Source organism: Balaenoptera acutorostrata, chromosome 1, assembly GCF_949987535.1.
Source record: "Balaenoptera acutorostrata chromosome 1, mBalAcu1.1, whole genome shotgun sequence".
Classification (NCBI taxonomy): Eukaryota; Metazoa; Chordata; class Mammalia; order Artiodactyla; family Balaenopteridae; genus Balaenoptera; species Balaenoptera acutorostrata.
This window is the reverse complement of record NC_080064.1, coordinates 32,688,527-32,712,380: the sequence shown is the minus strand read 5'-3', so window position 1 is coordinate 32,712,380 and position 23,854 is coordinate 32,688,527. Positions and strand designations below refer to the sequence as shown.

The following is a 23,854-nucleotide window of genomic DNA, read 5'->3' as shown; positions in this document are numbered from 1 at the left end:
TACAGAAACCATGGTAACTCCATGGTTTATGGTGAGCTCTACTCTCTTCTTCCCCTCACTTGTTTTGAGCCGTTCCGATGCTCCTAGATTTGAATCGGCCAATCACCAATGGCCACAGTAATATAAACAGCCATTCACCAAACCAATAGAAGGTGTTGTGATTACTCACAGGCACTGTACTGGGTTGTATATTGTCCCCCACTAAATTCATGACTATTCAGAACCTGTGAATGTGACCTTCTTTGGAAATACGGTCTTTGCAGATATAATCAAGTTAAGATGAGGTCATACTGGATTAGGGTGGGCTCTAATCCAATGACTGGTGTCCTTAAGAGAGGGAAATTCTAGGGCTTCCCTGGTGGTGCAGTGGTTAAGAATCTGCCTGCCAATGCAAGGAACACGGGTTTGAGCCCTGGCCTGGGAAGATCCCACAAGCCGCAGAGCAACTAAGCCCATGCGCCACAACTACTGAGCCCACGTGCCACAACTACTGAAGCCTGCGCGCCTAGAGCCCATGCTCCGCAACAAGAGAAGCCACCGCAATGAGAAGCCTGCGCATTGCAACAAAGAGTAGCCCCTGGTCGCCGCAACTAGAGAAAGTCCGTATGCAGCAACGAAGACCCAACACAGCCAAATATGAAAGAAACAAACTAATAAATAAATACATTTATTTTAAAAAAAAAGAGAGAGAGAGGGAAATTCTCGAACAGAGACACACGTACAACAGAGAAGATGGCCATGTGAGATAGGCAGGATTGGAGTCATCCTGCCACAAACCAAGGAATGTCAAGGATTCCCAGCAACCACCAGAAGCTAGAAGAGGCAGGGAAGGATTCTTCCCTAGAGGGGAAGCATGGGAGTGTGGCCCTACCAATGCACTGATTTTGGGCTTCTAGGCTCCAGAACTGTGAGAGAATACATTTCTGTGTTTTTAAGCCACCCAGTTTGTGGTAATTTGTTATGGTAGTCCTAGGAAACAAATACAGGCACCAAGTTCATAATGAAATATTCCTGCATGAAACATTTTTTATTTGGGGTGCCTAATTAGGATGGGGGTCAGGCTGCAAAGGCACTTTGCTTTTTTGTTTTAATTTGTGATTTAAAAAAAATTTTTTTTTTGGCTGTGCTGTTTGCAGTATCTTAGTTCCCTGACCAGGGATTGAACCCGGGCCCCCAGCAGTGGAAGCACTGAGTCCCAACCACTGGACTGCCAGGGAATTCCCGGCACTTTGGATTGTACCAAAAAGCTAGTGTTTATCTTTGACCCAACTTTCTTCTCTTACCTTGGGAACAGATGCTTCAGGCCTTCCATGGCATATACCTCCTCCTTTCCACGTCACAGCATCCTGTAGAATTCCAAAAAGTTCAAACTTTCTGGATGCTCCATTTTGAATGACCCTTCCACTCTAATGGCTTCACCTTTACCTTCTCCCTATGTTTCTTTCTTTTTGTAAAAAATTTTTTAATTGGGTCATCACCTAGATTTCCCCTCTACCTTTCTGCACTTTTCCCTTTCTCCTTTTCTGCCATGTTCCCATGCCCATTCCACCCCACGTACTGCTCTCAATTTCCTAAAGAATGTGAGGCAACCTAGAGGTTGCCCATCCTGACTACCCATCTGCCCTAGGGTACAGCACACCCACACTGGCAGTAACAATTAGGTGGCTGACTGTGGACTTTCAGAAGGGCAGGCAAGAATTATTACCCTCCAAGTAATTTGAGTCTCCCTAGTACCTCATTCCTGCATTTTAGACATGCTCTTCCAGACTGAACATATCCCAGCATTTTTGCCTTGTAAACTAGATTTTTTTTAACCTCAAATAATCTGTAAGCAGTGGAGTGGGTTGAGATGGGCTTCTGCATCCTCACCTCTAGATATACACATACACTTTGAGTGAGAGACTCCCTTTCCTGTTGAGCTACCTTTCAGAATAAGCTATTTCCCATCTGGCCTCATACAAGGCAGAGAGGGGTCAGGGCTAATACCTGGGCATGACCACAAATAGCTTTTCTGACTCCCTTTTGCCGCCTTTTGTCTCCTTATTACCCTGCAAAGCTGCACATTAGAGGGTTTTGTGTTGTTTTTTTATAAATACTTATTAACTCTTGATCATAGACTTCAATTTCCCAATTTTCCCTTGAACTTAATCTCTCTAATTAGGATTTCAAGTTACAGATTATCTTTCAGGAACTATTCTTAGTATAATTTAGAGTTCAGAAGATCATTAGCGAGACAGAGGTACAAATAAAATAGCCCAAAGGTATTTAAAAAATATGTTCCCATTCTCCTTTGGTGGGGCTGGCAGAACTACAATGAATGGAAATGGTATGTTTTTTTCTCACTTCTCCTCATTTGTTTTGGACCACAGGCTCCATTCTGATTTAGGAGTCTTTCCTGCTCAGTATTTCGGTGATAATTCTCCCCATGGTCTACAGGATCCCTGTTCTCTTTGTTTCTATAGCAACAGTCCTGTGTTGCTTGGCTAGAAGCAATTTTCTGCTGCTGTGGTGAAGCCCCATTTTTTCATTCCTTGCTCCCCAGTTGCCTTGGTAACCAGCCTCTCCCTCTTCTGGTCTCTCAGTGGTAAATTCCACCACCACCACCCCCCTTCTCTCTCTCTTTCTCTCTCTCATAACAGTCACCTGGTCATGACTTGGACAGTACTTTCCCATCTGTGAGTGAGCCTCCTCTGTCATGGTCAGATTGTCATCATGAAATTAGCCTCCCTTTTGCTTTATTTGCATCATTTCTCCGGCCTGCCTTCTTTCTGCTTGTTGTCAAGGTAACCGTACCCTCGGAAAATCTGCAGGCAAAGGCTCTACAGTTAACAACCATCATGTGAGAGTGTCTGCCAATATGTGGCCACACATCTTGATTTTAAAACCAGCCCCAGGCGGGTACCACAAATTGGAGAGAACAAGGCTTTTGATCAAAGCAGGCTGGATTGAGAAAAGGAGGTACAAGGACCCTGGGATACATGTGACTACAAGGTGTAGGCTGGGTCTGCAAGAATGGCCATTATGCCAGGGGTGATCCAAGTGATTGAGAAATGTATTTATTGGCAGTCATTCAGGGCAGGCCTATCATATGTCCAGGGGTGATTCCTCTGACCCAAGGGTGATATGACCTGAGAGCTGGGCAGAGCCAGGTAGTAATCTCAGGCAGAAAGCAATTAAGACTCTTAAACTGGCTAACAAAGGGTTAGTAGAATAGGTATTTAGGCACTTTCACACATTACTGAAAATTCCTCTGCCCTTAGGCTGCTGCTGTAACCTCTTTAGTAAGGCAGATTGGGTGTTACTATTATAATACAAAATGTTTAACAAATGGTGGTGATTATGTGCCAGGGCGTTGTAGCAGGCACTTTTCAGGCATTACTTCATTTTATCCTTATGGCAGTCCTGAGAGGTACTTAAGGATGAGAAAACTGAGGCTAAGTGAATTGTGTGAAGTCACTCAGCTGATAAGTGGCAGAGTTGGGATTCGAACCCATGTTCATCTGGTTCCAAAGTTCTTTTTTTTTGGCCACACGCCACATGCAGGATCTTAGTTGCCCAACCAGGGATCCAACCCGTGCCCCCTGCAGTAGAAGCGCGGAGTCTTTGACCACTGGACCGCCAGGGAAATCCCCCATAGCCCTTTTTTAAAGGTTGTGTAGTCTCCAGAATTTTGGTCCTCTCTGGACCTAGTTTTCCCCACCCCCACTTTAATCTGAGGGTTGCTATTATTTTATCCTTTCTGCCTTCCTTATTTTTTCTCTTTGTATGTTGTGGGTTGTTTACTTGCTTGTTTTTTTATCTGTTCTCACCCCATCTCTTGCATCCTTTCTCCAAATAGATGAAAAATCTTGTTCTGCCTTCTGACTGTGTCTCAGTTTGAGTTGTTGGATGAAAACATTAGAGCAGCCGCCCTTGCCTGAGAACTGGGTAGATCTGATCCTGGTGAATGCCACACCTCTGAGCTCACTGGCTGTAGCACTAGATATGCAAGCCATTCTCCCCTCTATTAACAATTATTGGGTGTCTGTTCGGTATCAGGTACTGTACTGGAGATACAGTAGTGACCTAGGCAGAATCTGTTCCTTGCCTTTATAGAACTAACAGTCTGGAGAGAAAGTCAGACAATGGACAAGAGGTCAATATATAATTTCATATTGTAATTAGCGCTATGAAGAAAAAGAACTAGGCGCCGTGGAAGAGAGAATAATACGGATAGATCTATTTCAGATACGACTGCCATGCCCCACTTAAGAGAGGAGGTAGTTGAGGTTCTCACATCAGCAGCAAGTTGATGGCAGTCACAGCGGGAGCTTCTGCGCGTGGGGACCTGGGTCCCTCACCTCCTTCCTCCCTCCGCACCCTCCCTTCAGAGCCCGAGGTCCGCGCAGGCGCACTGACGGTTGCCATGGGGACAGCTGCTCCTGCGCAAGCGTAGACTTCTTTAAGATGGCGGCGGTGGCGGCTGCACGAGCTGTGTCTGCGGGCCCTGGGCTCCGGGGCCTAAAACGGACACCGCCTCTTGTAGTAATTCTCGGGGCCACGGGCACCGGCAAATCCACGCTGGCGTTACAGCTAGGCCAGCGGCTCGGTGGCGAGATCGTCAGCGCTGACTCCATGCAGGTATGACAGTGCGGCTGTCCCCAGCGTGGTAAACCGGAGGCCGTGCGTGGGCCTCTGGCTGAGTGGATACACTGTCGCTTGGTGGTAGTGGGTGAACCCCGAGGCTTGTGGGGCGGAGGGGGCCGGGCAAGGGCACCCATTATTCCTAGGCGCCCACCATATGCCGGACATCGTGCCAGGTGTTTCACTGCCATCATCTCATTTACTTCTCACGGTATTACTGTTTGGTGTAGGTACTGTTATTATCTCCCTTTACCGATGAGGAAATTCACCTAGGGAGGTGAAACGACTATCTCTGTCACAAAGCGAATACGTGGAGATGGTATTTGAACCTACAAGGTTGACCTATAGGTATCCATTATATACCTTTTATAGCTACTTTATTTATTTATTTATTTATTTTTGGCTGTGTTGGGTCTTCGGTTCGTGCGAGGGCTTTCTCTGGTTACGGCAAGTGGGGGCCACTCTTCATCGCGGTGCGGGGACCGCTCTTCATCGCGGTGCGCAGGCCTTTCACTATCGCAGCCCCTCCCGTTGCGGGGCACAGGCTCCAGACGCGCAGGCTCAGTAGTTGTGGCTCACGGGCCCAGCTGCTCCGTGGCATGTGGGATCTTCCCAGACCAGGGCTCGAACCCGTGTCCCCTGCATTAGCAGGCAGATTCTCAACCACTGCGCCACCAGGGAAGCCCCCATTATATACCTTGTGAAGGAAAATTATTCCAGAGCGGTTGCTATTTAGAGTTCCCAGCGACACCAGGATAAATCATTTACCATCTACGAGTGTCTGCTGAGGGAATGAAGCAGGGTGGATAGTCAGGAGACCTGGATTCTCCTCCCTCATCTGCCATCGGCCACGTGACCTAAACAGTGTCAGTTTTGGGGGACGCTATTTATCTGTGAAGTGGAGAAAATGCCGCCTACTTCACAGGGCTCTGGTGCTTCATAAGTGAGAACATGAGTGTTAGAAAGAAGAGCAGGGTGGCCTGTCCTGAAAAAGTCCAGGCACTTGGCAAATGCTCTATGATGCTGAGATTTTCAACTTACCGGCTGATGGGAATCAGGAGGCTTTGCCCTCTTCCTTGAGCCACAGGGAGGCCCAGAAGGAGTGTGTACACATCACACCTGGGAGCATTTGTGCTCCGATTGAGGATGGGTGACATTTGGGGTAAATCTGCGATGGAGGAATTACAAGTTAAGAGTTTTCATAGTGTAAATGAGGTGCTCGGTGAAATGCCTGGTGCTGAACCTAGCACCTGATGGGTATTCAGCAAGGACGGGCAGTCCTTCTCCCCACTGTATCCCGTAAACTCTGGGCATGGTTTCCACCTTAATTAGTTCATGTGGGATGACACGACCATCAACACACATCAGATGATTAGGATAATTCAACAAATCTTTGTTCACAACCTCTACTTTGTGCTGGCTTTGAGAGGCAGACTTTAGCTCAAATCCCAGCCTTGCCTTTTCTAAGATATGCAACCTCAGCCTGACCTCTTCATGTCTTTGTTTCTTCTGTAAAATGGGAAGAATAATATCAATAACACGATATTATTGTGATGGTTAAATGAGATTAAATATGTAAAGCACTTAATACAATATCAGGCACATAGTAAGTGCTAAAAATATGATTAGGTGCTATTTCCTGCAAGGCCCTTTCGGAGAGACAAAACTGCAATCCCTGTCTTCAAGGAGTTTTAGTCCAGATAAACATGAAACAAAGCAAGTTAATACGTGTTTTTGTTTTTGTTTTTTAATTTATTTATTTATTTTTATTTATGGCTGTGTTGGGTCTTCGTTTCTGTGCGAGGGCTTTCTCCAGTTGCGGCAGGCGGGGGCCACTCTTCATCGCGGTGCGTGGGCCTCTCACTATCGCGGCCTCTTTTGTGGAGCACAGGCTCCAGACGCGCAGGCTCAGTAGTTGTGGCTCACGGGCCTAGTTGCTCTGCGGCATGTGGGATCTTCCCAGACCAGGGCTCGAACCCGTGTCCCCTGCATTGGCAGGCAGACTCTCAACCACTGCACCACCAGGGAAGCCCCAATACGTGTTTGAAGTGAGTTATTAGTGATGCTTTGCAAGGGGCGGGGATGGGAGGTGGGGAGGAGAGAGACTGCAGTGTTAGATGTTATGATAAACCATAGAATTTCTGAGAAGAGAGAAATCAGTGAAAGCTGATATAGTCATGGAAAGCTCTGTGAAAAGGGACTTGAAGGATAGGTGAGTTTTAGATAGATAAAGAAGAAAAGGCATTGTATCAAAGGAAGGAATGTGAATGAAGATTTAGAAAGTGAAATGAGCTTAGTGTACATGTAGGACAGTGAAAGGAGACTATTTAACAGGTATTGTAGATATTGTGGAATGGGGGATGAGTAACATGATGAAGACAGTGTGTGAGAAGCATTCATTTGTGAGCAGTTTGCCGATGAATTGGATTTGGGGGTGGGTGGGAGGGGCATACCAAAAAAAAAATCCAAGAATATAGTAATAATAGATCTTTGGCTTGATACTTCCGAGACTTGGGTGATATGGGCTTCAGTAAGATGGCATTTCACTGATAATATCTAAGGTCCATTGCAGTCTTAATGTTCTGTAATTTGGGGCTGGTATGTTAGTGGGAATGAATGGAAGAGAAAGATGTAACATTTTGAAGGTAGTATCATGTTACAGTATGAGTTGGTCACTGATTGGGGAAAGAAGAGAGCAGTGCACAACAGTGTGTTTCAGGTTTGTGTGCCTGGGAGAGTATGGTGAGCCTGGAAGTCAGGAAGATCTGGTAGGGCACAGTGGAGGTGGCAGCAGGACATCCGTGGGGCAAGTCTAGTGGGTGTGTGAAGAATGCAGCAGGTGTGATCCCACGTTAGGGCTCTTACACTCAGAGGTTCCCTCTGCCTGGTGGAATCTCTTCCCCTACATAAGCGTGTGGCTTGCTTCCTCTCTTTGTTCAGGTCTTTACTTAGATGTCATCTTATTGAGGCCTCTGACAATCCTATTTAAAACAACACAACACACTGTTGCTCCCTGTTTCCGCCTCTTCCTCATGTACCACACGTAGTCCTTGTCAGGAGAGCGTTCTCCATAAAACATCTTAATTTTACAAATGTTTTTAAGTAAATTAGCGGCTTCTGGCAATAAGGATTGGTTATAGCTCTGTAATTGCTGTTATCCATTATTCAGAAATGTTTCTTCACTCATAGCTGTGTACCGTAAGGTTGAGCTTGCTAGAGGTCTTGCTCGATGTGAACTAGGCCACGTCAGTTAGACACAGTGCTGACGATGCGGTGGACCCGTAGCATTTGGTGAGACATTGGTTGACCTGTCTTATCGAAATGGCACATCACGATCCATTTCGATTCTTCCTGTGGTTGTAAGTAACTAGAATATGAAAATTAAATTTCTTTCATCCTTGGGATGCCGTGAGGATTAATTAATGTGTGAAAAACACTGTGAAGATAATTGAGCTTTCTGAACTGGCAGTAGGTTGTGTTTAATATTCATAACATGGATATATTCCTCTCAGACCCGTTGGAAAACTTTGACCTTTGATTTTTACTTTTCAGTTCAAATAATGAAATAAAGTATCTCTGCCCTATTCACTGTGGGTATACGCAGTTCTTCATTTCTCCCTTTGCTCACCATGCCCCCGGTAGGGTAGTGCTACTCTGCTTGTTTTTTAGCCCATGGAAGGAGATAATGCTTTTCAGTGACTTGAGGTTGACTCAGAAAATTTTCTGAGCATGTGAACAAATGACATTCTTTTTAAAAAAAAAAAAAAATATATATATATATATAATATATATATAAAATATATATATAAATATATATTTATATTTATATATATATTTTTTAATATATATATATTTTAATATATATATATTTTTTAAACAATGAAACACTTTTTAAAAATTTATTTATTTATTTATTTATTTTTGGGTGTGTTGGGTCTTCGTTTCTGTGCACGGGCTTTCTCTAGTTGCGGCAAGCGGGGGCCACTCTTCATCGCGGCGCACAGGCCTCTCACTGTCGCAGCCTCTCTTGTTGCGGAGCACAGGCTCCAGACGCGCAGGCTCAGTAGTTGTGGCTCACGGGCCCAGCTGCTCCGCGGCATGTGGGATCTTCCCAGACCAGGGCTCGAACCCGTGTCCCCTGCATTGGCAGGCAGATTCTCAACCACTGCGCCACCAGGGAAGCCCCAACAAATGACATTCTTTTTTTTTTTTTTTTTAATTAATTAATTAATTAATTTATTTATTTTTGGCTGTGTTGGGTCTTCGTTTCTGTGTGAGGGCTTTCTCCAGTTGCGGCAAGTGGGGGCCACTCTTCATCGCGGTGCGCGGGCCTCTCACTGTCGCGGCCTCTCCCGTTGCGGAGCACAGGCTCCAGACGCGCAGGCTCAGTAATTGTGGCTCACGGGCTTAGTTGCTCCGTGGCATGTGGGATCTTCCCAGACCAGGGCTCGAACCCGTGTCCCCTGCATTGGCAGGCAGATTCTCAACCACTGTGCCACCAGGGAAGCCCCAACAAATGACATTCTTTTTTTTTTTTTTTTTTTTTTTTAAATGACATTCTTAATGTTGGAGTTAACCAGCTTCTTTTTTTTCTGTTGTTAATAAATTTATTTATTTATTTATTTTTGGCTGTGTTGGGTCTTTGTTGCTGCACACAGGCTTTCTCTAGTTGCAGAGAGCGGGGGCTACTCTTTGTTGCAGAGCACGGGCTCTAGGCACATGGGCTTCAGTAGTTGTGGTGCTCGGGCTTAGTTGCTCCGCGGCATGTGGGATCTTCCCGGACCAGGGCTTGAACCCATGTCCCCTGCATTGGCAGGCAGATTCTTAGCCACTGCGCCACCAGGGAAGTCTCTAACCAGCTTCTTAAAAGAACTTTTTTAGCTTTAGTTAAATCCACAGGCAGAATAATAACTTAAATTTGAATAGCACTGTTTATAAAATGCTTACATATGCTTTTTTATCCTCACAGTATCCTTGTAAGGTAGACATTATTATCATTTCACAGTTAAGGAAACAGGTACAAGGTCTTACAGTAAGTAGCAGACCTGGAGTTGGACATAGGTCTCTACTTTCCATGCTCAGTGCCTGCCTTATCTATACACAAAGCTATCCCTTTATATGAGGCAGGAGCTGTGGGATTCAATTATTAAGAGAGTATTTCTTAACTTGTATGACACTCATCCTTCATAGGAGTGTGCTACATTTTGATCAGGGTATAAAATGTATTTTAAGATTCATATTGTGGATCTTAGTGTGAATTCATAACGATATCTCTCAAGTTGAGTGTTGAGCTGAGTGTTGGCCAAGTGATGCATTGCTAGGGGGTTGAAACTGCAGCTGAGATATAATTTAATGTCAGTAATTCGAAGATACCAAAGGCAGTGTTTAGTGGAACAGAGGGAAACTAGGCCTTGTGGAGAGCCTAGACTGAGCAGTAAACTTCCTTGTGACAGCCACGCAGACTAAAGGGGGACCAAATGGAAAGTGGATAATTAGAAAGGTTTTTCAAGTTTCCAAATTGATCTTTCTAAAAACCAGTATTTGAATTTTAATAATCTCTTTTGGAATGCTGCCCAGAATTTTGTATTTCAGAATTGTACCAGTAACTCAGAAAGGATTGTAAAACACTGCCTTAAATCTTAAATTCTCTTGCACCTCATACTTCTTTTGTCATCCCTTTGTCCTACCTTAACTGTAGGGTCATCCCAAGGCAATCCCGGCAGGGCACTTCCCATCCAGGGAAAGTGCTTGTTTTTTGTAAACATTGAAGAAGTAAGTGCTCTAAGTATTGAGGTAGCTTCTTTGAGATAAAACCCCAATGGGGTGTTGAGGGTAGTGTGTCTAGGGTGATGATATTGTCAGGGAACATAATAGCCAATGACTTGCTTTTGTAGCCTTGTGGCACCTAAGGTCCTGCCTGGCCTCTCACTTCTCATTCTTGTGTCAGTGGTCTGTTGAGTGGGAAGTCAAAACTAACTTTCTGAGGGATTACTTGCTTAGGGACTTCTGCTGGGCTCAACTGTGGATTTTTCATGGTAGGTCTGACAATAGTGAGAAACATTTGTGCTTAATTTTCTGAGTTTTCCAAACCCCAGTTTCACAAGTTGTAGAAGCATAAATATTCTCAGCTAGCAGTAAGAGTCTAAATTCAAGGAGGGACAGGTAATACAATCCCTGCTTTCCAGGATGGAAAAACTGAGGTGCAGAAAGATTAAAGAGCAGACTAGAGATCACACTGCGAGACACTTGCACACCTGGGAATTGGATCTGGGTCTTCTAACTCATGTGTAGTGTCTGATATATTGCAGGAAGATGATACTGAAGGTCTTCTTTTCAGTTTGAGTCTTTTTCTTGGCATGTAAATTTAAGGTACAATGCATCGCCTTCAGTGACTGGATGAAACATTGTACTGAGAAATTTGAAGACACTTGCCAAAAGATGTACAATGGCTGCCTGGAAATACAGACTACCAACTATATGCCAAGAGAAAATAAACAAAGTGTTCTATTTGCGTTTATAGAGAGGAAGTATCTCTAATGCCTTAGTTCTTCAAGTCCTGTGGAGAAGCAGTAGTCATACATAGGAGCACAGTTCCCTTGTGTTTGCCTAAACCTACAAGAGGGGAAGCAAATTATTTTTGGCAGTCTGACTAGTAAGCAGGCTATGGTGTCACCTAATAAATGTGGAGTTCTGCCTTCTTTGTCTGCTTTGGAACATAATTTAGGAGCAGTGTTTTTTTACCAAAGGACTGTTTGTCTGATAGTGCTCAAGGGAGATCTGGGTTGTATGGGGGAGAGATATGAAAGGAGAGATGGGATAGTGGATCACAGTGGCTTCCTAGGACATGAAAATGAAAGCTAGAAAAATCTGTTAACTAGGAGAAATGAGAGCTATCCAGAGGCTACTTGCCACAACTTACAGAGGCAGTGTTTTAAAGGACTGAGCTTGAGAGTCGGCCAGAGGAAATCTCAAAATTTTTGACTCATCTAAAAATATATAAATTTCTAGGTCCCTGGGTTCAGATCCGTTGTGAGTGAATTTGGTTTTCCTTTGGCTACAGTATTAAGCTTGGGTGGGTTGTACATATATATTCAGTTTTTTTGCAGCTGTGGGAAGAACTTTAGAGTCAAACCTCCCATGTTATGTAAGGAAAGAGAAGTGACTACTGGCTAAATGGGAAACCATAGGAGAGCACAAATGGGACTTGCAGTTTCAGATTTGTGAGGATGGGGTGCTGCCCTGATGTTTCAGTGCCTGGGGCAGGGTGTTGAAACAGCTCCACTTCAAGTAGGAATATATGTTTGAGGGGTGTAAGTTATTTGGGTATATAGGAATTCACCTATGTGCTCTGCATATACTCTAGTATGGCTTAACTGAACTGGTTGTGGTTTCCTGTATAGTTTGTTGGATTCTTTAGATAAGTTTGAATCAGACCAGGGTCCTGTTTGTCTCCTTGCTTACCTTTGGGGCCCTACTTCTGAGCTGGAACTTCATTGCTGCTCCTTCCTCATTGTGGCAGCCAGAGTTCAAGCTCTTACCACTGTACCATGAATAATAATAATACTGAAAATAATAACAATAATAAAATATATGTCAGGCAGTGTTCTAGAAGTTTGACATATATTATCTCATTTAATATCCTCACCGCAACCTTATTAGGTAGGCCCTATTATTATCTCACCCCTACCAAAAATTACTTTCTTGAACCCTCATCTCGGTCTCTATCTGGGGTAATTTGGCCCCCCCCCCGGGGGACACTTGGCAATCTCTGGAGACGTTTCTGGTTGTAACAAATGGAAAGGTGGGTTCCTGGCGTCTAGTGGGTAGAGGCCAGGAGTGCTGCAGAACATCCTGCTATGCATAAAACAGCTCCCAACAGAGGATTATCTGGCCCAAAATATCAATATATTGTACTGAGGCTGAGAAACCCTGTTCTACATTACTGTTAGTTTTTAAATTTTGAAGTAATTATAAGATTTACACAAGAGTTTCAAAGATAGTACAGAGAGTTCTTGTATATTCTTCACGCAGCTTCTTCTAAAATTAACATATCATCATGGCACGTTTATCAAAACTAAGAGATTGACATTGGCACCATACTGTTAACTAAACTGTAGACTTTATTTGGATTTTACCAGTTTTTCTACTAATGTCCCTTTTCTGTTTCAGGATCCAATGTAGGATACCGTATTGCATTTAATCCTCATGTCTGCTTGTCTCCAATCTGTGACAGATTTCTTGGTCTTTCCTTGTCTTTCATGACTTTGCTACTTTTTGAAGTGTACGGGTCAGCTGTTTTGTAGATTGTCTCTCAATTTGGGTTTGTCTGATGGTTTCACATGATTATGAATATTGAGAAGGCATACCACAGAGGTGAAGTACCTTTCTCATTGCATCATATCAGGGTATAATGTCAGCATGATTTAACATCAACTGGTGATGTTAACCTTGATCATTTGGTTTAGGTTGTGTCTGCCAGCTTCCTCTACTGTAAAGTTAAATCTTTTTCTTTTCATTTTTTAAAATTTATTTATTTATTTTTGTCTGTATCGTGTGACATGTGGGATCTTAGTTCCCTGACCAGGGATTGAACCTGCGCCCCCTGCAGTGGAAGCTCGGAGTCTTAACCACTGGACCCCTGGGGAAGTCCCTATTTTTCCTTTCTATACTCTCTTTGTTGGAAATGAGTTGCTAAGTACATCCCACATTGAAGGGGAGGGGATTTAAGCTCCACATCCTGAAGTGAGGAGTATCAAAGAATTTGTGGGCATATGTTAAAAGCACCACAGTAATTAATATTTTAAGGGAGATGCTTGAGGCAATGCAAATATCTTGTTTTTCCTTAAAGTTTCACCTCCTAATTTTAACATTTATCAATGGATCTTTCCTGCTATAATTATTGTGGTAATTTCCTTCATTCCTCCTACTTCTATTTTACTTTATTTTATTTTTAATTATGTGTATGTTTTGGGTCTTTATTTTATTTATTTATTTATGTATTTATTTGGCTGTGTTGGGTCTTTTTTAAAAAATAAATTTATTATCTTTTTATTTTTGACTGTGTTGGGTCTTCATTGCTGCGCACGGGCTTCCTCTAGTTGCGGCAAGCAGGGGCTACTCTTTGTTGCGGTGCGTGGCCTTCTTACTGAGGTGGCTTCTCTTGTTGCAGAGCATGGGCTCTAGGCGCATGGACTTCAGTAGTTGTAGCACGCGGGCTCAGTAGTTGTGGCTTGCGGGCTCTAGAATGCAGGCTCAGTAGTTGTGGCACACACGCTTAGTTTCTCCGCAGCATGTGGGATCTTCCCGGACCAGGGCTCGAACCTGTGTTCCCTGCATTGGCACACGGATTCTTAACCACTGCGCCACCAGGGAAGTCCCTGCATTGGGTCTTCATTGCTGCGTGTGGGCTTTTCTCTAGTTGCGGTGAGTGGGGGCTATTCTTCGTTGCAGTGTGCAGGCTTCTCATTACGGTGGCTTCTCTTGTTGCAGAGCACAGACACTAGGCGCACGGGCTTCAGTTGTTGTGGTTCACGTGCTCTAGAGCACAGGCTCAGTAATTGTGGTGCATGGGCTTAGTTGCTCCATGGCATGTGGGATCTTCCCGGACCAGGGATCAAACCCATGTCTCTTGCATTGGCAGGCGGATTCTTAATCACTGCACCACCAGGGAAGTCCTCCTACTTTTATTGAAATTCTTTTGCAGAGATTTGTCCTCTCTCCCCTATTTACTTACATCAGTAGGGATATTTATTTTATTTCTTGGGTTATAATCCGGTACTAAGTTATTTATTTCATTGCTCAAATTATTTCAACTTGGTTATTGGGTGCTCTTTCATGTTGACTCCTGTGTCCTTTGGCATGCCCCATATTTGTTTGTTTAGCACTTCCTTTCTGGCACTACAAGATGCTTTCAACTTACATTTGTCCTGCTCCAGTCCTAGAATCATCCATTTCTCCAAGGAGCCCTGGTTCCTTTTTATTTTTATTTTTTAAATTTATTTATTTATTTTTGGCTGTGTTGGATCTTCGTTGCTGCATGCGAGTTTTCTCTAGTTGCGGCGAGTGGGCGCTTCTCTTCATTGTGATGCATGGGCTTCTCATTGCTGTGGCTTCTCTTGTTATGGAGCACAGGCCCTAGGCTCACAGGCTTCAGTAGTTGTGGCATGCGGGCTTCAGTAGTTGTGGATCGTGGGCTCCAGAGCGCAGGCTCAGTAGTTGTGGCACACGGGCTTAGTTGCTCCGCGGCATGTGGGATCTTCCAGGACCAGGGCTTGAACCCATGTCCCCTGCATTGGCAGGCGGATTCTTAACCACTGTGCCACCAAGGAAGCCCTGGAAGGCAGATTGTTAACCACTGTGCCACCAGGGAAGTCCCCCTGGTTCCTTTTTTTGGTGAATGGTATTTAGATACCAAGAGCTGGGTGCTAAGTGTGCTTGTTGCTAGGAAACATATGTATATACACTAATTCATGTATACACAAATATCTATATTTATTTCTGTATCTATCTGTATGTATATTAAAATAAACATGAATTTATACTGATATCTCTGACTCTGCTCCACCACAGGGTTTATATTAATCTTCCCTTCTTGCTTATTTGTGACTTCTTTCTCAGAGTAATGAACCTGGCTCTCCTTCTCTACAAATATTTTCTTATTTGTACAACCTGTGAAGTAGTTTAAGTAGTTAATACTGTGAGAACAAATTTACCAACTACAGTATAATGTTTGTGTTCAGTTCTTTTGTTCATTGTAGCCATATAGTATCTAGTCATAACATTGTTTTACAAAGTTACTTAGGTCAGCTCCTCCCCACCCACCCTCCAGTGAGGTTATGTCATACATTTGTAGTATAATTAGATTCATTTATTGCAGTCTGCGTTCTGTCCTGGTTCTTCAGACATTCTGGTTATTATTTTTTTTAATTTGCATACAGTAGAGTGCATTCATTGTTGTGCACAGTTCTGTGGGTTTTTACAAATGGAGAGAGTCAGGTATCCACCATCACAGTACCATACTGAACACTTCCATCACTCTAAAAATTGCCTTATGTGGCCTCTTTGTAGTCAACTCCTCTACCTACACCAATTTTTGGCAACCACTGATCTGTTTTCTGTCCCTATAGTTTTGCCTTTTCCAGAAGGTCACATACATGGAGTCATACAACATGCAGCCTTTGGGGTCTGACTTTTTTCACTTAGCAAAATACATTTAAATTCTTCAGTGTTGTTGCATGAGTCCATTTCTCTTTGAGTATTATTCCATTGTACGTAATATGTTCATTGACCTATGAAAGGCCATCTGAGTGTCAAGTTTTTAGTAGCTGTAAAGAAAGCTATTATAAACATAGCTAGTGGTTTAACTTTATAGGAAACTACTAAACTATTTTCCAAAATGACTGTACCATTTTGCATTCTTACCAGCAGTGAATGAGAATTTCTGTTTCTTTGTATTCTTTCCAGCATTTGGTATTGTTGTTGTTTTTATTTATTTTTTGTTGTTGTTGTTTTAAATTTTAGCAGTTCTAATAGGTGTGTACTGGTATCTGTGCTGGTTAATTTGCATTCCCCTAAAGGTTAATGATGTTGAGCATCTTTTGACATGCTTATTTACTATCTGTATATCTTTGGTGAAGTGTCTGTCAGATCTTTTTGGGGGGGGCTGTCTTATTGTTGAATTTTAAGAGTTGTTTTCATATATTCTGTATACAAATCCTTTATATAGACATGTTATTTGCAAATATTTTCTTCTAATCTGTATCTTATTTTTTCATTCTCTTCACAGTGTCTTTCACAGAAGAAAATTTTACATTTTCATTAAGTCCAGTTTATCTATTTTTTCTTTTATGAATTGTGGCTTTGGTGTCATATCTTAAAAACTCATTGCCAGGGAATTCCCTGGCAGACCAGTGGTTAGGACTCAGCGCTTTCACTGCCATGGCCCCGCGTTCAATCCCTGGTCTGGGAACTAAGATCCCGCAAGCAGTGCGCCGTGGCCAAAAGAAAGCAAAAAACACAACTCATTGCCAAACCCAAGGTCATGCTGATTTTTCTCCTATTTTTTAAAAAAGAAGTTTTATATATATATATTTATATATATTATATATATTTATATATATATTTAAATATATATATATGAGTTTTATAGCTTTTCATTTTACATTTAGGCCTGTGATCTGTTTTGAGTGAATTTTTATATAAGGTGTAAGATACGTATGAATGTCCAGTTGTACCAGCTCTGATTTTGAAAGACTGTCCTTTCTCCACTGAATTGCCTTTGCACCTTTGTCAAAGACCAGTTGACTATATTTGTGTGGGTCTACTTCTGGGACCTCTAATGTGTTGCATTGACCTGTGTGTCTGTTCTTTTGCCAGTATTGCATTGTCTTTAGTTACTGTAGCTTTATAATAAGTCTTGCAATTTGATAGTGTAAGCTGTCTGACTTTCTACATTATTGTTTTTAATCTCTGTGTAGTATTCCATTTTATGGGTGTATCATAATTTACTTAACCAGGTTTCTGCTGAAGTACATTTAGTAGGTTTAGTTTTTTGTTTTTTTGTTTTTTTTCTTTAATAAATGATGCTGAGATGAACATCTTTGCACAAACATCTCTGCATTTGTGTGATTCTCTCTTCAGGGTAAATTTCTGGAATGGGATTGCTGGGTGAGAGGCTGTACCTGTTACTTTCTTCTTCTTCCAGTTTTCTAAGAGCTTTATTAGAGTATATACTTTTTTTTTTAAGATTTTTTTGTTTGTTCGATGTGGACCATTTTTAAAGTCTTTATTGAATTTGTTACAATATAGCTTCTGTTTTATGTTTTGGTTTTCTGGCCTTGAGGCATGTGGGATCTTAGCTCCCTGACCAGGGATCAAACCCATACCCCCTGCACTGGAAGGCAAAGTCTTAACTACTGGACTGCCAGGAAGTCCCAAGAGTATATGCTTCCTTTATATTATTTTTCTTATTGAGGTTAAATTCACATAACATTAACCATTTTAAAATGAAGAATTCAGGGACTTCCCTGGACAGGGGGCACGGGTTCGATCCCTGGTCGGGGAACTAAGATCCCAAATGCTGTGCGGCATAGCCAAAAAAAAAAAGAATGATTCATTGGCACTTAGTACATTCACAGTGTTGTACAACAACTACTACTTCTATCTAGTTCCAAAACATTTCCATCACCACAAAAGAAAACTCTGTACTCATTAAGCCACTATTTTGAGTTTCCCCTCCCCCCCAGCCCCTGACAGCCACAAGTCTGCTTTTAGTTTCTATAGATTTTACCTGTTCTGGATATTTCATAGAAATGGGATCATACAATATGTGACCTTTTATGTCTGTCTTCTTTCACTTACATTGGTTGTAGCGTGTATTAGTGCTTCATTCCATGCTTGAATAATATTCCATTGTATGTATTCATCACAGTTTGTCCATCTGTTGATGAACATTAGCACCTTTAGGATATTGTGAATAGTGCTGCTATGAACATATGTGTAATGTATTAGAGTATGTTTTAAATTATTTTGGGTATATACCTAGGAGTGGAATTGCTGGGTCATATGGTAATTCTGTGTTTAACTTTTTGAGAAATTGCCAAACTGTTTTACACAGTGGCTACATCATTTTACATTCCCACCATCAATGTATGAGGACACCAATTTCTCCACATCTTCTCCAACACTTATTTACCTTAAAAAAAAAGTTATAGCTATCCTAGTGGGTGTGAAAGTGGTATCTCATTGTGGTTTGGATTTACATTTCCCTAGTGACTAATGGGCATCTTTTCATGTGTTTGTTGGCCATTTATTTATCTTCTTTGGAGAAATGTCTGTTCAGGTCCTTTGCTTATTTTTAAATTGGGTCCCTTGTCTTTTTGTTTGAGCTGCACACATTACATTTTGATACATACTGCCAGACTGCTTTCAAAAAAGTTTGTACGGGTAGTATGTCTATTTCCCTGTACCCTTGCAATTCTGTGTGTTATCAATCTTTTCATTGTTGTCAGTCTGGTAGACAAGAAATGGATTTCATTTAAATTTCATTTCTGAGGTAAATTGTCTCTTTAAGGGTGCATTGGCCATTTGTGTTTTTCTTTTTTGAATTTCCTGTTCAATACCTATTATGCCTACTTATGTATAATGTTTTTCATTTTTGTGTTTATCGATTTGTAAGAGCATTTTGTGTAATGTGAGTTTTAACCCTTTGTCCAGTCTCATGAGTTGGAAATATTTTTTCAGTTGGTCATTTGTCTTTTGACTTTTATGAATTTTTTTTGCCATATTAAGGTTTTTTTGTTTTTTGTTTTTAACATCTTTATTGGCGTATAATTGCTTTACAGTGGTGTGTTAGTTTCTGCTGTATAACAAAGTGAATCAGCTATACATATACATATATCCCCATATCTCCTCCCTCTTGCGTCTCCCTCCCACCCTCCCTATCCCACCCCTCTAGGTGGACACAAAGCACCGAGCTGATCTCCCTGTGCTATGTGGCTGCTTCCCACTAGCTATCTATTTTACATTTGGTAGTGTAAATATGTCCATGCCACTCTGTCACTTTGTCCCAGCTTATCCTTCCCCCTCCCCGTGTCCTCAAGTCCATTCTCTACATCTGCATCTTTATTCCTGTCCTGCCCCTAGGTTCTTCCCCCCCAAAAAAAAAAAAAAGGTTTTTAATTTGTATATTCTTACACGCTTTTTAGGAGTACAAGTTAGTTTTAATATTCTTTTAGAAAGAGTTGACATCTGAAGTTTATAATCCATTGAACTGTTGGAATTTACAGATGTGAATAAAAGGTGTTGTTGATTATCTAGTGTGAATGAAGATATATACAGGGCCTCCTTGCCTTCACTGTGCATGTTGCTCTCCCCTTGGAGTCTCCTACATATTTGTGCAGGTAGATGCAGATTAAACATGGGATCTTGCATTGTCCAGGCTTACTTAGGTCTGAATACCTTTGGTTAGCTACCCAGTTTCCTTGCTCTCTCTCTCTGTTGTTTTTTTTTTAACGTCTTGCTGCCTAGTACAATACTTATAACAATGGTTTTTACCTTCAGCTGCACATTGGAATCACCTAGAGAGCATTAAAAAAATACTGATGCCTAGGCTTATAGTATTCAATAAATACCTGTTGATTCAGATTAGATGATTTGCCTAACTCTTCAGGTGCCAGTATTCTCTCCTAATTTATAGTCAGTCTTTAAGGTTTTCATTTAGCCCACTTATTTAGCCTGGTAGGTAGTTTTATTTACTGGGAAAACTGGGTTTTAGTCCCAGCTTTGCTACTAACTCACTGTATATATAACTTTGGAAAGTTACTGCCCCTCTCTGGGCTTTAATTTCCTCTTTGGATATGTTAGGGAGGGGAAACTGATTGGATTAGATCAGGGATTGGCAGACTTATTAAAGTCCAGATAGTAAATATTTTAGGCTTTGTGGGCCATACAGTGTCTGTTTGTCTCAGTGTCTAAAGCTCCTTTCAGCTCTCGTATTTTGTGGTTCTCTCCTTTCAAACCCTAGTCAGGGAACTTACCTCAAAGAGCCAAGGAAAATCTTATTTAACCACCGGCAATTAAATATAGGTAATACCATTTGTGCTATACCAATAATATAGCATTTGTGTACTGCTTACCATCTGCCTGGCACAGTTCCAAACATTTTACATATATTAACTCTGATCCTCAGAATGACCCAGTGAGGAGTATAGATGCTGTTATTATCCCCATTTTACAGAGGCAAACTTGAGGTAAAGGAAAATTAGATACTTAAATAACCTGCCAGATGAAGGCTACAACTGGGCTGTAGAGCCAGATTTGCATCTGGATTTTCTGGTTCTATTATGCTATACTCCTCTCCCTAATTTAGACATATACCTCCAAATAATGGAGCATCTCAGCTATTATACTCTTATCATAGCTATCTGAGAAAACATCACTGAAACCATCAAAAGTGGGCCAATCTTGAGGCTGTAAAGATGGCCATAAAATAGAAACTTTATCATTAACTTTGTTTTTTTCTCTTAAAGTAGCCCTTTTGTTTCTGTCTCAGCATTATAGTCACATGGCATTGTCTGTGTGCATATTTCTAGCTTTCTGTCACACTTACACTGAACCCCTTCAAGGTTCTCAAGAGTATGGTAGCTGTATTCTCCTCAGCTTCTTGAATTTAATTCCACCTCAGTAGGAATTCATTACTTTAAGCAAGCAAACAGACCAGAGTCAAATGACGATAAAACTTCTACTGATAAGAGGCAGCAGAAACAGCTTGGGTTATAGGCAGAGCATCTAGGCTTTAGTCCTCCCTCCACTACCATCAACTATATGGCCAGGGGAGCTCTCTGAGCCTCAGTATTCTCAACATAAAATTTAGGTGATAAGACTGGTTACGTTATCTCTGAATTTACTTATATCCATGCTTCATCAGTGTTTGCAGGTGGACTTTTTTTTTTTTAACGTTTTGCTTTTTTTTTTTAAATTTTGTATCTATTTTATTTATTTCTTTTTGGCTGTGTCGGGTCTTAGTTGAGGCACACGGGAACTTTTCGTTGCAGCACGCGGTCTCTTCGTTGGCAGCGCTTGGGCTTCTCTCTAGTAGTGGCTTGTGGGTTTTCTCTCTCTAGTTGTGGCGCACGGGCTCCAGGGCGCGTGGGCCCTGTAGTTGTGGTGCGTGGGCTCTACAGTTTGCGGCAGGTGGGCTCTCTCGTTGAGGCGCGCGAGCTCAGTAGTTCTGGTGCGTGGGCTTAGTTGCCCGCAGTATGTGGGATGTTAGTTCCCTAACCAAGGAGTGAACCTGTGTCCCCTGCATTGGAAGGCGGATTCTTTACCTCTGGACCACCAGGGAAGTCCCGTGCAGGTGGACTTCTAAGCAGCCACGGCATAGGCTCTGCATTGCAAAGTGTCTCATTTTAACTTACAAGTATGTGCTAATTTTGCATTCTCTGTTCTTATCTGTCTATATTTATTCAGATGTACAAATGTTTCAAATTCTTGTTGCCAAGAATAATTGATGCTCTGGAAGAATACATCACATACATATTATGTATGCACTTTTTTTTGTGGCTGTGCTGCGAGGCTTGTGGGATCTCAGTTCCTTGAACAGGAATTGAACCCAGGTCACAGCAGTAAAAGCCCAGAATCCTAACCACTAGGCCACCGGGAACTCGCTGTGTGCACTTCTTTTTTTTTTTTTTTTTTAATTTAGTTTTATTTTAATTTATTTTATTTTTGGCTGCATTGGCTCTTTGTTGCCACGCGTGGGCTTTCTCTAGTTGCGACGAGTGGGGGCTACTCTTCGTTGTGGTGGGCAGGCTTCTCATTGCAGTGGCTTCTCTTGTTGCAGAGCACGGACTCTAGGTGCGCGGGCTTCAGTAGTTATGGCACGCGGGCTCAGTAGTTGTGGCTCACGGGTTCTAGAGCGCAGGCTCAGTAGTTGTGGCACACGGGCTTAGTTGCTCCACGGCATGTGGATCTTCCTGGACCAGGGATCGAACGTGTGTCCCCTGCATTGGCAGGCGGACCACTGCGCCACCAGGGAAGCCCTGTGTGCACTTCTTAATTTGATAAGCATAGCTTTATGTGATTCTAATCCCTTTTCCTTTGAAGAGAGATAGCCATAAGAAAATAAAAGTCATGATTGGCACTATAAATTCCAAACCACTCCTTTTACCAGACTGACTGAACAGGTCAAGGTACTGGTTCTCCTGCTTTCTGGGCATCTTAATCTGGCTGTTTATTCAACGTGTCTGCATTTGTATCTCTGCTAAACAAAGCTAAAAGGAATAGTTGCCTGCCATGATGTTCCTGCAGCTAATTCATTGTTTCCAATGTAGTAAAGTGTAAATTTTTTAAAAAGGTATCCTTTTATTAAAGAAAAGTTAGCCAAGAGACTGACTTTTTCTGTACTCTTCAACATCTCTTCAGTTGAATAACCAAATTCAAATTCCTTTAATCAAAAAGGAAAATCAACTTTCTGGCGAGTGTCAACATCTTTAAAAAAAAATAAATTTTCCTTTTATCCTCCTACGCCAAAACTTTTCCTGAAGCTTGGACTATTAGAACTAGAAGGGATGTTAGATATGAGGAACTTGAGGTTCCAGAAATGAAGACTGACTTTCCAAAGTCACAAAGCTGATTTGTACGGAGCAGAGATTAGCAACATAGTAGGAAAAGGACACTGATTGTGAAGTCAGAAGGCATGGATTCAAAGTTTGTCTCTGCCACTAACTAGCTGTGTGACTTCAGGCAGGTTACCTAATGTGTCTACGTTTCTATTTCCTCACTGCTGAAATGAGGCAACATAATTTCATAGGGTGTGAAACTCTTAGCATGAGATCTAGCACTCTGTACCTCTGGCACAGAGTACTAATAGAGTATATTCCATGTATTAGACACTGTACCAGGTGCTGAGACTAGAGATAAAATACAGTCTTCCCTCCGAACTTGTAGTCTAGTGGGGGAGATCAAAATACTTCACATGTACAAGAAGTTCTGTGATAGAGGTAAATACAGGGTAATGTGGAAGCATGGAGGACAAGCATGAATGGGGGAGGATTGGGGAGAGATCTCAAGGCAGGCTTTCATTAGAGGTGGTGCTAGGCTTTCATTAGAGGTGGTGCTAAAGAGTTGGGGGCTGCATGAAGCCATATTTTCATTTTAGAAAGATCAGCGGCTGCAGTGTGGACTAAATTGGAAGGGTTATACCCTAAAGGAAGGAAGATCAATGAGGAAGCTGATGGAACAGTTCAGCTGTGAAATCATGAAGCCTTCAACTGATGTAATGGCAGTGGGAAAGATAATGGTGATAAGCTTTGAGATAATATTAGGAACTTGTGTGAATAGAAGTTGAGACAGATTGGAAATGTGAGGGGAGAGAGACAGAGATACTAGGATCACTTAAAGATTTTTGGTTTGATTATCGAGGTGGTTCACTCAAGTATGGGTTAGAAGATAAGGAGGTCAATTTGGACATAGCAGGTTTCAGGTGCCTGTTTGGGGTGATAATGATGATGATGATAGCTACCTAACATTTATTGCTGCTTCCTATAGGGCAGGCCTATTCCATATGCTTTGCTGTATCATTTATTTAATTTTTACAATAATCCTTTGAGGTAGATTTAAGATTATCCTTACTTTATAAATAAGGATTATGAGGCACAGAGAGGTTACTATCTTGCCCAAGATTACATAGCTAGTAAGTTGTGAAGCCAGGATTTGAATCGTGGCAATCAGA

General features: G+C 42.0%; 1 protein-coding gene across 2 annotated transcripts in view; it reads left to right on the top strand.

Moving 5' to 3' along the window:
• The first annotated feature begins 4,445 nt into the window (after nt 1-4,445).
• Nucleotides 4,446-23,854, top strand: part of TRIT1 (tRNA isopentenyltransferase 1) — a 44,984-nt gene continuing 25,575 nt past the window's right edge. For both annotated transcript variants that reach the window (XM_057555321.1, XM_057555312.1), the window contains exon 1: nt 4,446-4,620. In XM_057555321.1, the coding sequence (XP_057411304.1) occupies nt 4,447-4,620 (174 nt within the window). In that variant the 5' untranslated portion in view covers nt 4,446. The remainder of the gene's footprint in view (nt 4,621-23,854) is intronic.